Consider the following 14,890-nt stretch of genomic DNA (forward strand, 5'->3'; position numbering starts at 1 on the left):
TGTGTGGATAGGAATTTGTTCATAGTTTTTTTAAAAACTATAATCTGGCCCTCCAACAGTCTGAGGGACAGTGAACTGGCCCCCTACTTAAAAAGTTTGAGGAACCCTGGCATAGAGTAAAATTCATAGCACTAAAGCCCTGTAGTGAAAAACCTCCCTCCCACCTTACCAGTTTCTCTTTCCACAGACAATCCCTCGATCAGTTTTCTTGTAGCCCTTCCAGAAATCAGTAGATATGCAAGCTTATTTAGACTATAGGTACACACACACACACACACACACACACACACACTCACACGGCAGCATCCTCTACACACCACTGAGCTCTGTCTTTGTTCATTAACTATGTCTTGGAGATTGTTCCCTATCAGTACACATAGATCTGGCTCTTCTATTTAACAGCTGCTTGGTATTCCAATTGCATGGATATACTACAGTTTTTTCACCAGTCCCTAGTTTTTTTCTGCCAGTAAACAATGCTGCCAAGACTATCCTTGTACATATATCTCTGCACATATAGTGTGCAATCCCAGAAGGAGCAATGATGGGTAGAAGTATATGAGATTTACTATTGCGATAGCTGTTGACAGTGGCTGTGTGTGGTCCTAGCCTATTGGAGGGCTGGTTCCCACATCCTTGCCCAAACAGTGTGTGAACACCTGCTGCTCTTTGCCTTTGGGCTTTTAAAAAATTGGCATTTCTGTTATGAGGGAGACATAGCATTTTTAAAAAATATAAAAACCCATTTTCTGGGATTTGTCTGAGAATGTGTCATCATGGCCGTTTTTTCTTGGGCTGTTGGTCTCATTATCAGGGAGGGTTATTTGTTTATCCCTTCTTGCAGGCTGCTCTGGCGAATCTCATGACCAGCCAGGTTTAGAGCAGGTGTGAAGTCCTCATGGCACCCGATGTCCATGTTTTCCAATTGAGGCCCCCCCCCGGAAGGAAAACGCCCTGTCCCAGGTGGCCAGTGGCAGCCCACATTGCCCAGAATAGGAACAGCCTATGAGGATGCTATATGACTTGTATAAAATAAGTCTCAACTTCAAAGAAATGCCACATTTATCATCTAGTCATTACTACAACGTAGTGAGGAGGGTGGGGCTGGTGATACATTTCTCATTTTGCAGTTGTGGCCTTGTGGGAAATGAATGGCCCACCATCCTACTTACCCCAAAAGACCCAGGGTGTGGGGACACATAACCATGATAATAGCCAACATTCAATGAGTGCCTACTGTGTGCCAGATACTTTTCTAAGCACTTTGTGTATAATCAATTAATCCTGAGAGAGCGTGGAAGTCATCTGGGCTGTTCAACAAATCCTTCCAGTTCTTCCAAGTACGTGGTAGAATTAAACTTCCCTGCCCCTGGAGTGAGGCATGGCCGTGCACTTGGTTTTGACTGATGCAGTGCTATCAAAAGAGGTGTATGCTTTAGCAGCTTCATGGTAGAGGGCATGGTTCAGGTGCGCTCTGTTATGGCAAACAGCAACATTTCAGGGAGGGGCTGTTCCTTCAGTCTGAACCCTGGAGTGGGGACGGTGCAGAGCTGAGCCCCAGCCATCCCATAATGGACATGCAGCATGAGCATATGTTTAAGCACTTGTGTGTATTCAGTTATTGAGATTTCGGAGTTGTTTATTATTGGAGCATAACCTAGTCTATCTTGACGGATACAATTCAGCACTAGAATTACCCTCATTTTACAGAGGATGGAAATGAGGTCTTCGAGATTGGGTAGCCTGTCCAAGGTCATATGACAACCAGGATGCAAATCCCTTTACACAGCGTTAGGACTTGTGCTCTTAAGTACATGGCTCTACTGACTGCTTAGTCACTATGTACCCCGTATTGCCAGAATGAGAATAGCTAACACTCGATGAATGCTATGTGTCAGCCCCCAAATGTTTCCTAGATGAATGAATGAATGTGTAAATGAATGAATGATTTAATGTAAGAACTCCAGACCGAATTGCAACCTGGGGTATAGCCATGGCAACCTAGGCCAATTTCAGGAATGAGAGGCCCAAGGAGCTGTCCACCTGCAGGACCCTGAATTATTACTCTGGAGTTAAACTTTTTATCGTTGCTGTTTCTGTTTTCCAAACACTCCTGATCTTTCCTATTTTAAGGCCTTTGAATCATAGAGTCAGACAGATTCAGTTTCAAGCTTCAGCTTCTCCCAAACAATATGCACCAGGCGAGTTACTTACCTCTCCAAATACCAATTTCCTCACCTATTAAATGGAATTGAAAGTAAGGATGCTAACTCATAGTGCCTGGATTGTCAAATGTACCTGTTATTATAATACAAACATCAGCAGTTACTATTTCTCGCTAATATTAACCCAAGGAAATGCCACATTCTGTTGCTAAGACTCAGAGCCCACCCTGGGTGGCAGGGACATACCAGCAATTGGGCAAGTTGAGAGTGATGCTGGCCTGGGTTTTCGACCCAAACTTCATGTAGCCAAACGACCCCATGCAGATGAAGAGGATGATGACAAGGGACATCCCCAAGTACAGAACAAGAGAAAACTGCTGTGGATGCTTCATCTGGTTTTGGAGAGGCAGAACCTGGTGGTGAAAGGAAGTTGTAAAAGGAAAGGTAGAAGGAGATGTGGCACCTTGTGAAGGAGCCGGTTCCCCACAAGCACAGACATCCTTTTCCTGGTGGCCCTGGGGCCAGGAAGGGGCCTCTCCACCTGGCCACACCGCCTTTCACTTCCCTCCATGCTCTCTATTGCCAGGACTGCCCTCCTCCTCCATCTGGGCTGGATAGTGAATCCTCACTCAGTCTTCAAAGCTTAGCGTGGTGCACGAGGCATTTGGGGCCCTGAGAGTGGGTCCTGACATTGCCTTCCACCACGAGAAGATCATATTCTCACTTTTCATAAATATTATTATTTGCTCATGTGGGACAATGACTGGCTTCCCCCGAGAGCACAAGGACCCTTCGCTTAAAGCCCACATCAATCTTACCATACCGACGCCCTCAAACGTGAAGACGGCTGTACCGAAGAACAGCAGGAAGTTCTCCCAGCTTGCCATCAAGGGCAGGTTGCCGGGATCTGGAATCTCCTGAAAGGAAGGGGCAGAAGGGCATTGGCTTTGCCGTGGCACAAAAATCATTGCCTGGTAGAAAGCTGGGCCAACCCTGACATCAACAGAGACAGTGTTACGAGCACCCAGGAGATATCTAGAATTGCTCAGCCTTCTCAACTTTTAAAAAGTTATTTTTATTGTGGTAAAATACACATAGCATAAAATTTACATATTTAACCATTTTCAAGTGTACAGTTCAGTGGCATTAAGTACATTCACATTGTTGTGCAACCAACACCACCAGCCATCTCCAAAACTTGTTCATCATCCCAAACTGAAACTCTGTACCCATTAATAACTCCCCATTATCCGGCCCCCTGGCCACCCCTAATCTACTTTCTATCTCTATGAATTTGACTATTCTAGGTACCTCATGTAAGTGAAATCAGACCATATTTGTCTTTTTGTGATGGCTTACTTCACTTAGCATCATGTCTTTAAGGTTGATCCATATTGTTTACCATAGATCAGAATTTCATTCCATTTTAAGGCTGAATAATATTTCATTGTATGTATTTACCGTATTTGTTTATCCATTCGTCCAGTGATGGGCATTTGGGTTGTTTCTACCTTTTTGCTATTGGGAGTCCTCCCATCTTTAAATGTGGGACCCAGGGAGGAGAGTGGAATTGCCTGAGGCTACCTCCAAGTTAGGGGCACAGCCCAGATAAGGATTCCTCTCTCTTCCTAAAAGTCAATAAGAATAAAAAAATCTTACAAAAAAATCTTGAAGCCAAAACCGGTTTGGCTCGGTGGATAGAGCGTCGGCCTGCGGACTCAAGGGTCCCAGGTTCGATACCGGTCAAGGGCATATGCCCACTGGGGATGTGCAGGAGGCAGCTGGTCGATGTTTCTCTCTCGTCGATGTTTCTGGCTCTCTGTCCTTCTCCCTTCCTCTCTGTGAAATATCAATAAAAATATAAAAAAAAATCTTGAAAAATTAAAAATCTTTAAAAAAAAGTGTTCACAGCTATCACCATAGCAGGGGCTGCCCAGAGCAGGGGGTCACCTTCCTTCCCTTGACCTGCCCATAAAGGTAATAATGCTCCCCGGGTGTCTCAGAAACCCCAGACACTGACCCGCTTCTGGCTTCGGGCACAGACCTGCATGATATACTCAAAGATCAGAATCATGCTCCCCAGGGTGGTGATGTTGGCCAGAGTCGAGAAGACGGACAGCACATTGAGGTTCTGGATAAACACCAACAGGACCAGGAAGGGCAGGATGGTCAGCATGTAGAAGCGAATGTCCAGGATGGGAGTCAGCACCAGCATCTTCCTGGGTTGGCAGGTGTTGGAGGTCACGTGGGCTTCTTCCACTATCTGACATAGAGCACAAAGCAGGGAGGACAGGTAGGGGTAAAGATTAAACAAAGGATACCCACTTAAGTTTCTATTTCAGATGATGAACAGGTAACTTTTTAGTACAACTTGTCCCAAATATTACATAGGACATAATCATAGTAAAAAAAAAAGTTATTTGCTGCTTATCGGAAATTCCAATTTAACTGAGTGTTATATATTTTTATTTGCCAAATCTGGTTACCCTAACCGTAGTGCCCATGACTGTGACAACCAAAAACTCTTAGAATCATAAAATCTCCTTTTGTCATCGATGCCCAACCTCTTCTTCCCTACGAAATGGTTTTCTTTCATACACCCAAACATCGGAAGTTGATTACACAAAGGTATTTCCTTCTACTTTAGATAGCTCTAAAAGGTAGAAAGCTCTCAATATTGGGCACCATCTATCTACTTGAATATTCCATCTACATGACTTGTTATAGTTCTGGCTATTTGAGAGCACAAACACAAATATGTTCTCTCTATTCCATGAAGTCAAGAGAGAAGGCTAAGATTGATTTGTAATGCCTGTTAGGAATGTAATGAGGGCAAGGTTGTAGCTTGTTCGCCTTACATTTAATTAGTCATCTCTATATGACAACCCTCAGATACTTAAAGTAAATCTTACTAACACTTTTCAGGCTAAAAAAAAATCTCAATTATTTCTGATTGGACATGATTGTAAGCCTCTCTCCATCCTGGTTACACCCCTCTCTGATCCTTTAAAAGAGTGATTCCCAGGATTGAGAGAACTCCCAAGAGCAGTCTCGCCAGGGGTGAGAAATGAAGCCATCTCCTCCCATGATCTGAACTGTATACTTTTGCTCATGCAGCCCTAGCAGTAGGAGGTCTGCTCTTCTCCCATTCTATCTAGAAGAGGCCTCTTTACCTGTTGTAAATTGTCTGCCATAAACATAAAATACACACTGCAGAAGCCCAGTTGAGTGACAATTAATAAGAAGCTGACGGTGTACCTGGGAAGGAAAAGAAGAGGCAGACAGAGGGAGAAAATTATTTTTAAAAAATGCACTCATTTCTATTTTTTGAAATAATTATTTCTGTTATTTTAAATATTTCCCCACTTTTCTATATTGAAAATTTTCAAGTCCACAGAAAAAGGTGAAAGACCAGTATAATTAACATCATATATCCTTTAACTAGATATACCAATTGTTAACTTTTGGCCCTAACTGCATCACTGCATTATGTATGTATTTCACACACACACACACACACACACACACACACACACACACACACACACTTTTCCAGAACCATTTGAAAGTCAATTGTAGATAGAACACTTCAACTCTAAATACCTTGGCATACCTCTCTTAAGACTATGATGCCCAGAAAATCAACTTCAATATACACATATAGTCCATTTTTAAATAACCCAATTCTCTCTAAAATATCTTGATTAGTTGTGTGTTTTTTTAATTCAGAATCTAATCAAGGTTTGCATATTGCATTAAGGCTGTGTCTCTTTAGTCTTTTTTCATGTGGAACAGCCCCAAATCCGCCTTTTTTGTTTTCCATGACCTTGTTTTTCTGGGAAGAGTCCAGGCCAACTGTCGTGCTGAATGCCCCCATTGTGGACTTGGATAATTGTTTCCTCGTGATCAGGTCTAGATAAGCACTTCGGTAAGCTTACCACATAAGTGATATTTTGTACGTTTTTTCATCATATCGGGAGGCACATGATGTCCTGTGGTTACACTGTGAAGTGACTGCCAGACTTTTCCAATGTACATTTCCTTCTCTGTAATCTGATGGTAAAACTTTGAGATGGCATGAAAATCCGATTCCCCTCAAACTAAGGGTTTTAACGTTCATTAACGACCCTTGCCTGAATCAATTATTTCATCAGTGGTTGCAAGGTGGTGGTTTTCTAATTTTATCTGTCATTTCTTCTAAATTTATTAGCTAGCATTATTCTTCCTCCGCTTTTTTAAAAAATTACAATAGACTCACATTAATTTTTTTGAACTTTTGAGCCAAACTGATGACATTGCTGGGAAGCAAGATTTCAAATGCTCCCTCCGATCCATTATTTTAAAATTTAATATATTATACTCCATCATAATCATTATGCTTTTATTTTTATTTTTAAAATATGTTTTTATTGACTTCAAAGAGAGGAAGGGAGAGGGAGAGAGAGATAGAAACATCAATGATGAGAGAGAATTATCGACTGGCTGGTGATTGAGCCCACAACGAAGGCATGTGCCCTGACCGGGAATCAAACCGTGACCTCCTGGTTCATAAGTCAATGCTCAACCACTGAGTAACAATGGCTGGGCTCTCTTAGATTTTTAAATTGTCTCCATTTGAGGATGCATTTATTTATTTTTAGGGAACAAAAATATGCTACTCTACTTAGATTCTAAAGTTTAGATTGGTGTTTTTCAAAATTGGGTTGTAGTATCAATTGCATCAGAATCATCTGAGGTTTAGGCATTCCTGGCTCTCATATCAGCTTTTGAGTCAGAGGCTGGGTGATGTCATGTGAGATTTCAAAATGGAGAAGTCTTTTCTCTCTTTACTAGGCAGGTTTTCAAACATATACAAAAGCAATGACAATAATTCAGTGAATTCTCGTGTGCCCATGCCAGCTTCAACAACAGTGGAGTTTTTTCCACTCCTCTTCCATCTATTCCTTCACCCCTACACCACACACATGCTTCTTTTGTTGGAATATTTGTAGCAAACTGAAGATCTCGTGGCACTTCACCTGTCAATAACTCAGAATGCAACCCTAATGGACAAGGACTTAAACAAATAGCCATCATGCCATTACCAACCCTGACAAAATTAACAATAATTAATTTATATTATTTAATATTCAGTCCATATCAATATGAATAATGTTTCTCTAATTGGCTCAAAAATGTCTATTTTACAGTTTCTAAAAAGTTTATGCATTGCATTTAGTTATTAAGTCTCTTAAGTTTTTTAAACTGCTAGATTCCCTTTGACCTGTTTTATTTGTTTTTCTTTGCAACTTTTAATTTTTTGGTTAGTATTGAAGCTATCAGATACTTTGTCCCATAGTATGGCCCACTTTCTAGATATTTAGTTGATGACTTCATAATGTCGGTTATCTTGTTTCTCTATCCTGTGTTTCCTGTAAACTGATGTTAGATCTAGCAGCTTGATTAGACTGAGGTTCATCATGTATCTTCCTAGTGAGGATATTTCAGAGGCGTGCTCTGTACTCCCTACTGTACCCTTTTATAAGATACCTCACGCCTGGCTGTCCTGTGTGTAAACATGAGACACCAAGATTAGTACCTGGGGTCTGGTGGTGTCAGTGTATTCTTCCTTCACGAAGTTTCCCAATACCTTTCAGCTAATGGCTTGAACATCCATTGATGATTATTGCCTACATGCAATGGGCAGTTTTGTGTTTTGTTGTTTTTTTTTAAATCTGTCATTGATTTTTTTTTTTTTTGAGAGAGAGAGAAACATTGGTGAAGCAGCAAAACACTGATCTGCCGCTTCCTGCACACCACCACTGGGGATCGAGCCTGCAACCCGGGCATGTGCCCTGACCAAGAATTAAAGTGGCAATCTTTCAGTGCATAGGACACGGCTCAACCAACTGAGCCACACCAGCCAGGGCTGAAATGAGCAGTTTTTAATCAAGCTTCCCAGGTACCCCTTGGCACACTAAAAATTGCCAATCATTGTTATAAATGTTTTCCCAACTCTTTCTCAGTTTACTGGACTGCCAGAGAAATGGAATGGTGGGAGCTAGATGTTCTGGATTCCAGTCCTCGCTCTGCCACTGCATTCCTGTGTCAACTTGGGCAGCTTTATTGCCCCATCTGGGCTTCATTTTTTCCTCCATTAGAATAGCCATGGTTATGGTGATCTCTAAGGACTCTTTCCACCCAAACGTTTTCCTCATGGTGCCATCAGAAACTGACAAACTGTGGTAACAAAGGATGGGGCAATAAGGAGTCACCCATTATTGCTGCCCCAAGATTTCACCGGCCTGATAATTAGTGTGACTCCTAATCAGGAGATCAATGACCTACTGAGAGTCCCAAGTGAGGAGTGGCCACAGGAATCTTGGGAGCCACAGTGCTGACTCACTACCTCCTGAGGGGCTCTGCTGGGAAGGATGAAATGTGAGGTCCTTTTTAAGATTTTTTTATTGGTTTTGAGAGAGAGAGAAAGGTAGAGGGAGAGAGAGAGAAATATCAATGTGAGAGCAGAACACAGATGAGCTGTCTCGTGCACAACCCCTATGGGGATCGAGCCTGCAAACCTGGGCATGTGTCCTGACCGGGAATCGAACTGGCAACCCCTTGGTGCATGGGAAGATGCACACTGGCCAGGGCTGAAATGTCAGGTCCTTGATTGAATCTCTGCTCCACCACTATCTCTATGTCCTTGGACGTGTTATTTTGTCTTTATGAGCCTTGGTTACTTCATTTTCCCAGGACAAAAAAAACCCCGGCCTACCTCACAAAGTCATTGAGAAGATCCAAGGAGCCAAGACATAGAAAAGCATTTTGTATGTCTTAAACTTTTTATCAAGCAAGGGAACAACCTAAATGTTCACTATTAGGAAAAGGATTAGATAAATCTATGGTATACATCCATACCGGGAACATCGTGAGCTTTAAAAAAATGAGAGAGATTTCTATGTCCCCATGTGGAAAGAAATTTGAAACATATTGTTAGATGAAAGAGCAGATTTCCAAAAATTATTCTAATTAATGTACAAGATAATACAAAACAACGTGTATATTTTCAGCCCTGGCTGGTGTGGCTCGGTTGGTTGCGTGTCATCCTGTGCACCGAAAGGTTGCCGGTTTGATTTTCCATCAGGGCACATGCCCAGGCTGGGGGCTGGATCCCCAGTAAGGGACGTGCAGGAGGCAGCTGATCAATGTTTCTCTCTCTTTCTTCCACTCTCTAATAATCTTTAAAAATAAAAAAAATATTTTTTAAATCGTAAAAAAATCTTAAAAATATATATTTCCATTCCCACACAGATATCCACATACATGCAGAGAAAAACAAGTCTAGAGGAACACTGACTAACTAGATAGCAGTGGTTACTTCTTGTGTAAAGAGTGGGAGTGGCAAATGGAGCTATTCAAGGAGATGCTCTATATTGTTTGACACTTTGTAATAAGGACATATTCATTTAAAACCTGTGTAACTAGAAATAAAGGAAGATCAGGTGAGGATTATTAGTGCCGTTGTTGTTGTTATTATTACTGCTATGACATCTATGACTATTACCTTCCCCACACCGAGTGGGTCCTCAGCCAGGCGTTTGGGCAGGTTTCAAGGCTATACATCATGGCCTCTCCGTAGTTCACAAAACTCTTTTGCAGTCTAGAGAAAGAACAAGAAATGCATAACTTAGAACATTTTTGTGAAAAGTACAATTTACTCCTATAGTGAGTAACTATTATACATTTGTGTGTTAACATGGAGCATTCTAGTTATTTTCTAGCAACACTATTACGGAAATATTTTATAACAGTATATACTTGAACAACTTTCAGGAGTCAGCCTCTTCTCTTTTTTTTGTAGCATTTTTTAAAAACACTACTATTTAAGTGGATTTTTAAAAAGTAAACAGTAGCTGTGAGTTGATTAGTCTGCAAACCAGGAAGAGAGGATGTGAAAGGAGGTGTGAAGTGTGCAAGCCTGGTCAGGGGGAGGAGGGAGGAGGAGAGAGGGGTTGGGTTTCTGGGCTTACATTCCCTCCTTCCCACGGCTGAGGGTGTTGGGACATTTGGGAGGCCTATCCGGGACCATATCACACGCAAAGATGATACTCGGGCTCCTGCCCAGCAGCCCTGTAGGATGTGACACCCACATTCCAGCCTATCTTGCCCCTCTTCCCTCGGCGGCCCTTCCTCGGGGTGGGGAAGGCCCTGCTGAGGAACTGCCCCATGTAAGTGGGAGCAGCAGCAGTTTGTCGAGGACCCTGATCCCCATGTCAATTGCAGGGCTGAGGGGAGTAGCTGGGAGGGGAAAAGATCCCAATATGCCCTCTCTGATAGCTAGGAGACCTTGAGTTGGTCTCTTTATTTTTTTGATTTTTTAAAAAAATATATATTTTATTGATTTCTTACAGAGAGGAAGGGAGAGGGATAGAGAGTTAGAAACATCAATGAGAGAGAAACATCGATCAGCTACCTCCTGCACACTCCCTACTGGGTATGTGTCTGCAACCAAGGTACATGCCCTTGACCGGAATCGAACCTGGGACCCTTGAGTCCGCAGACTGACGCTCTATCCATTGAGCCAAACCGGTTAGGGCAAGTTGGTTTTTTTAGATTTCTGGACCTCAGTCTGGGTTTGGGGGAGGAGACAGTGAGAGATGGATACAGAGACGTGTTGGGAAGGCCGCATGGTTCTTCTATTTTTATTATTACTGTGCTTGGCATTTCAAATATAAAGGAGGTCACAATGCATAGGACTGGCAAATATTGGTCTGAGGATTACAGATTCAAAAGCTCTGGGGACCAAACCGGTATCAGTAATGTGGTGAGAGGGGCTGGTATGAGACAACGGGGAATAGTGGAGACAGTGGCAAACCCTCTGGTTCACTCCCCCTCCTGAAAGGGGTTGACTGGGACTTGGCTTCAGCTGAATGAGTGAAGCCCCAGAGGTGCCAGACTGTCTAACAGGCAAGAAGAAGATGAAGATCTTTTTTAAAATGTGAAATCTCTGAATTTTTAAATGTAGGCTAAAACAAAACAAAGCAAAAACTGTGGAATTTCCCCCAAAACATATCCAAAGGCCATAGTCAGCTCTTATGCCATCAGTCTGTAACCTCTGTATTAGAAAAATGGAAAAAGAAAAAGAAAAAAGAAAAACAAGTAATCAAAAACAACAACAACAAACAAACCCCAGGGGAAGGCTAGCATGTATGGCATAGATATTAGAAGACTACTCGGTGATATAATGGCCCCAGTAGGCTTGAGGGAAAAAGAAATTTGCAAAATGTTAGAGTGGAGTCAGAGAGGTCTTGGAATACCAGCTCTGCCACTCCCTAGCTTTGTGACCCTGAGCAAGGCATCTAACGCAGATCTAAGTCTCAGTTTGCTCATCTGTAAAATGGGAATAATGATGCTATAAAAGTTTACTGTAAGGAGTAAATAGAAGAAGGTTTGCAAAGCTCTGGCCATGTGCCTGCCACAGTGTAATTGTGCAATAAATTTAATTGCAGAATGAGTAAGTGCTCTTAACAGTGTTTTGTGAGCTGGAAAGTGCTCCACAAATTAGGTGTGACTGATATAGTCTCCAGATACACCTATTTGGGTTTGATAAATTGGCTTTAAGAGGAGTTTCATCAACTTTGACTTTGGAAGTCTTTCTGCACGTGTCTGATGACTCGTTTAGACTTACACACCTCCGGAACAGCTCAGTGCTATGGATAGAGAGCCACCAGGTGGTGGGAAGTCAGGAATTACCAATCACCCATGAATGGTAGTTTTTAAATAGGAAACTCTCAGCATTACTTGTTTTCACTGCATTTGTCTTTTTTGCATTGAAGTTTAAAAAATATAAATACTGAGTATCAGATGTGTGCTGTATTAATGACTGATGTAATTGCAAACTAGTCATTTCATTGTTAACTTTTTTACTTTTACTAAATTGTCCCCCAAAAGGTTTATCTGGAACAAATGACGCATACAAAGTGCATGTATGGGAGGTGGGGGGAGGTTGAGGAAGAAACATATCTCTAAGTATCTCACATACACATGGCGGTTTATAGAGCATGTTTGCCTCTTGTATCAATGTGATCTCTCTAGGTTCAGGGGGAGCTGGAGCTTGACAGTATCGCCCAGCTAGTTAGCAGCAGAGTTGGGCCTGAACCCAGGAGTTTCCAGTGGAGTTCTTTATCACCGCCTCTGTAGAATCTAGAACAGCAGGGGCGGTGGTGGCTTGAAGAAATGACCAGGTAATTGGGTTAATGTCAAAGGAAACTGAACACACCCTCAGACAGGGCCTGGCACGGGCTGAGAGAGAAGCAGGACCCTCACCTGTGACTGAGGTGATTGGCGCAGTTCACCAGGATGACCATGCAGTGCACTGTGATGATCCCGATGACCAGCAGGCTGAGGGGACCGACCTGGAGGGCAGGAGAGAGGCGGGGATGGTTAGCCACACACTGAGGCTCCCACACCCGGGCCTCTCCCAGCCTCTGATGATAAAGCTGCCTCTGGGGTGAGAGCCCCTGCCTGAGTGTCCTAATGCCTCCAGATGTTCTGGCCGACATGCCCTTCTTAGCATCACTATGAAGTGGCTGCCCAACCTCCACAGGACACTTCCAGTGGCAGAGCACTCACTGCCTTCCTAGACTTGGGACTTTTCCTCTAGCACGGGTGTCAACACGGGCACTCGTGACATTGTGGGCCAGGTGATTCTTGGTTGTGGGGGCTGTCCTGTGTGTTTTAGGATGTTTAGCAGCATTCCTCGGCCTCTACTCACCAGGTATCCGTGGCATGCTCCCTTTCCAAACTAGTTGTGACAACCAAGAATGTCTCTAGACATTATCCATATCTTTGGGGACGTGTGTGAAAAATTGTCCCCAGTTGAGAGTCACTCCCTTCGTATGTCTAATTTGTCAATATTTCTTTTATTTTTAACTAAAAGTTGTATATATTTAAGGTGCACAACATGATGAGTTGATATACACATAGATAGTAAAATGATTACTGTAATCAAGCTAATGAACATATCTTCTCGCATAGTTTCCATTTTTTCTTTGTATGTGGGAAGAGATTAAAAAACAGGGCTCATTATTAATCATAATCTCCCATGCAGTGCACTGGGCATTGAGTAAAGAGGGTCTGGCTCACCTCCTTTGTTTTGGACACTCATACCTTTAGAGATGTGACCTGAGATAATATTATCTATCATAAAGAAACAAATGAGAGATCAAGAGTACCACTAGATTCCACTAGAATGTAACCTCCTTATAGCAGAGACGCTGCCTTATTTACTTCTATATTCCCAGGCCCTAAGAATGCACATAATGGTTATTCAATATACATATTTCTTGAGTGAATTATGGTCAAAGGTTCTGGTTGGAGATTAGGAAGCAAAATAAAAGGACAAAAGAATGATCTTAAACAGCAAATTCCACACTGGCAAAGACAGTGGCAATGGGGTAATAATACTCTTTAGAAATTCTAGAACCCTGAGAATTCCAAAGGGGAGAGTCCCATTTCTGGGTTAGAACTGCCACAGGTTGGAAGTTATAACAGAAACCAGGGTCTCAATATGCCTTCTTTAGACATGGGGCCACTTACCAGGCCTGGATAGGAGGAGAAATTCACTTCGATTAAATGGAAATCGTCTGTTTGGCATTAATTCAATACACATGAATTGGGGCTTCCCATGTACCAGTCTCTACAGTGGGTATGCTGGAGAGGTGTTAAGATAAATCAAAGTTCCTGCCCTCAGAACTTTCAGGTAAGTGAGGAACATAGAAATATTAAAGAAGAAGTGTGTCTCACTTTTGTAAGTGCTGTAAGAATTCCAGGTGAGGTAGGTATAAGTTCTAGAGAACCAGAAGATGACAGTGGCACTAATGTCAAAAGGAATCAGTCAAGTTTTACAGAGGAGGGAGAAGGGAATGGCCTACAAAGAGACAGAGGTGAGTGGCGGGGAGGGTAGGGGACTGGAGAAGATGTTATCCTCATCTTCCAAGCCACTCTCTCAGAGTTGATCAAATGGACTGAAACAGAAGCCACATGTTCATACTAACTTCAGGGACTGGGCTGCTAATGGGAACGAGGAAATGGGTGGGTGATCCTGGGGCATGGGAAGGACTGTGGCAAAGTTGACTATGTATCAGTCTGTGAGGATGGTCTTGAAGAATAATGGCAGGGTGGTGGGGGCATTGAATGAAGGTGGTCCAAACCGGCAGTTGGACATCCCTCTTGCAATCCGGGACCGCTGGCTCCTAACCGCTCACCTTCCGGTTATGAGATAAATAGGCACTGGGGGTGCAATGTACAGCATGAGGACTGCAGTTGACTCTGCTGTGGGGTATATTTGAAAGTTGCAAAGAGAGTAGATCCTAAAAGTTCTCATCTCAAGGGAAAAAACATTTTTTTTTTTTTTTTTACCAGGAGGATGAATGTTAGCTAAACTGATTGTAGTAATCATTTTACAATATCTCTATGTCAAGTCATTATGTGGTACACGTACACTTTAAACTTATACAGAGCTGCATGTCAATTATACCTCAACTAGTGACCCAGTGCATGAAATTCATGCACCGTGGGGGGGGGGTGTCCCTCAGCCAGGCCTGCACCCTCTCCAATCTGGGACCCCTCAGGGGATGTCCCACAGGGATCGGGCCTAAACTGGCAGTTGGACATCCCTCTTGGAATCCGGGACTGCTGGCTCCTAACTGCTCACCTGCCTGCCGGCCTGCTCACCCCAAACG

At 42.8% G+C, this 14,890-nt stretch overlaps 1 protein-coding gene across 1 annotated transcript in view; it reads right to left on the reverse strand.

Annotated features, from left to right (window-relative positions):
• SLC36A3 (solute carrier family 36, member 3) overlaps positions 1-14,890 on the reverse strand; it is a 22,090-nt gene that overhangs the window by 4,335 nt on the left and 2,865 nt on the right. The window contains exons 3-8 of the mRNA XM_005870602.2: positions 12,474-12,562; positions 9,712-9,807; positions 5,339-5,423; positions 4,210-4,428; positions 2,984-3,082; positions 2,412-2,578 (exon numbers count right to left, since the gene is read on the reverse strand). Coding sequence (XP_005870664.1) covers positions 2,412-2,578; positions 2,984-3,082; positions 4,210-4,428; positions 5,339-5,423; positions 9,712-9,807; positions 12,474-12,562 — 755 coding nt within the window. The remainder of the gene's footprint in view (positions 1-2,411; positions 2,579-2,983; positions 3,083-4,209; positions 4,429-5,338; positions 5,424-9,711; positions 9,808-12,473; positions 12,563-14,890) is intronic.

The sequence above is a fragment of the Myotis brandtii genome, unplaced genomic scaffold, assembly GCF_000412655.1.
Source record: "Myotis brandtii unplaced genomic scaffold, ASM41265v1 scaffold32, whole genome shotgun sequence".
Taxonomy (NCBI): Eukaryota; Metazoa; Chordata; class Mammalia; order Chiroptera; family Vespertilionidae; genus Myotis; species Myotis brandtii.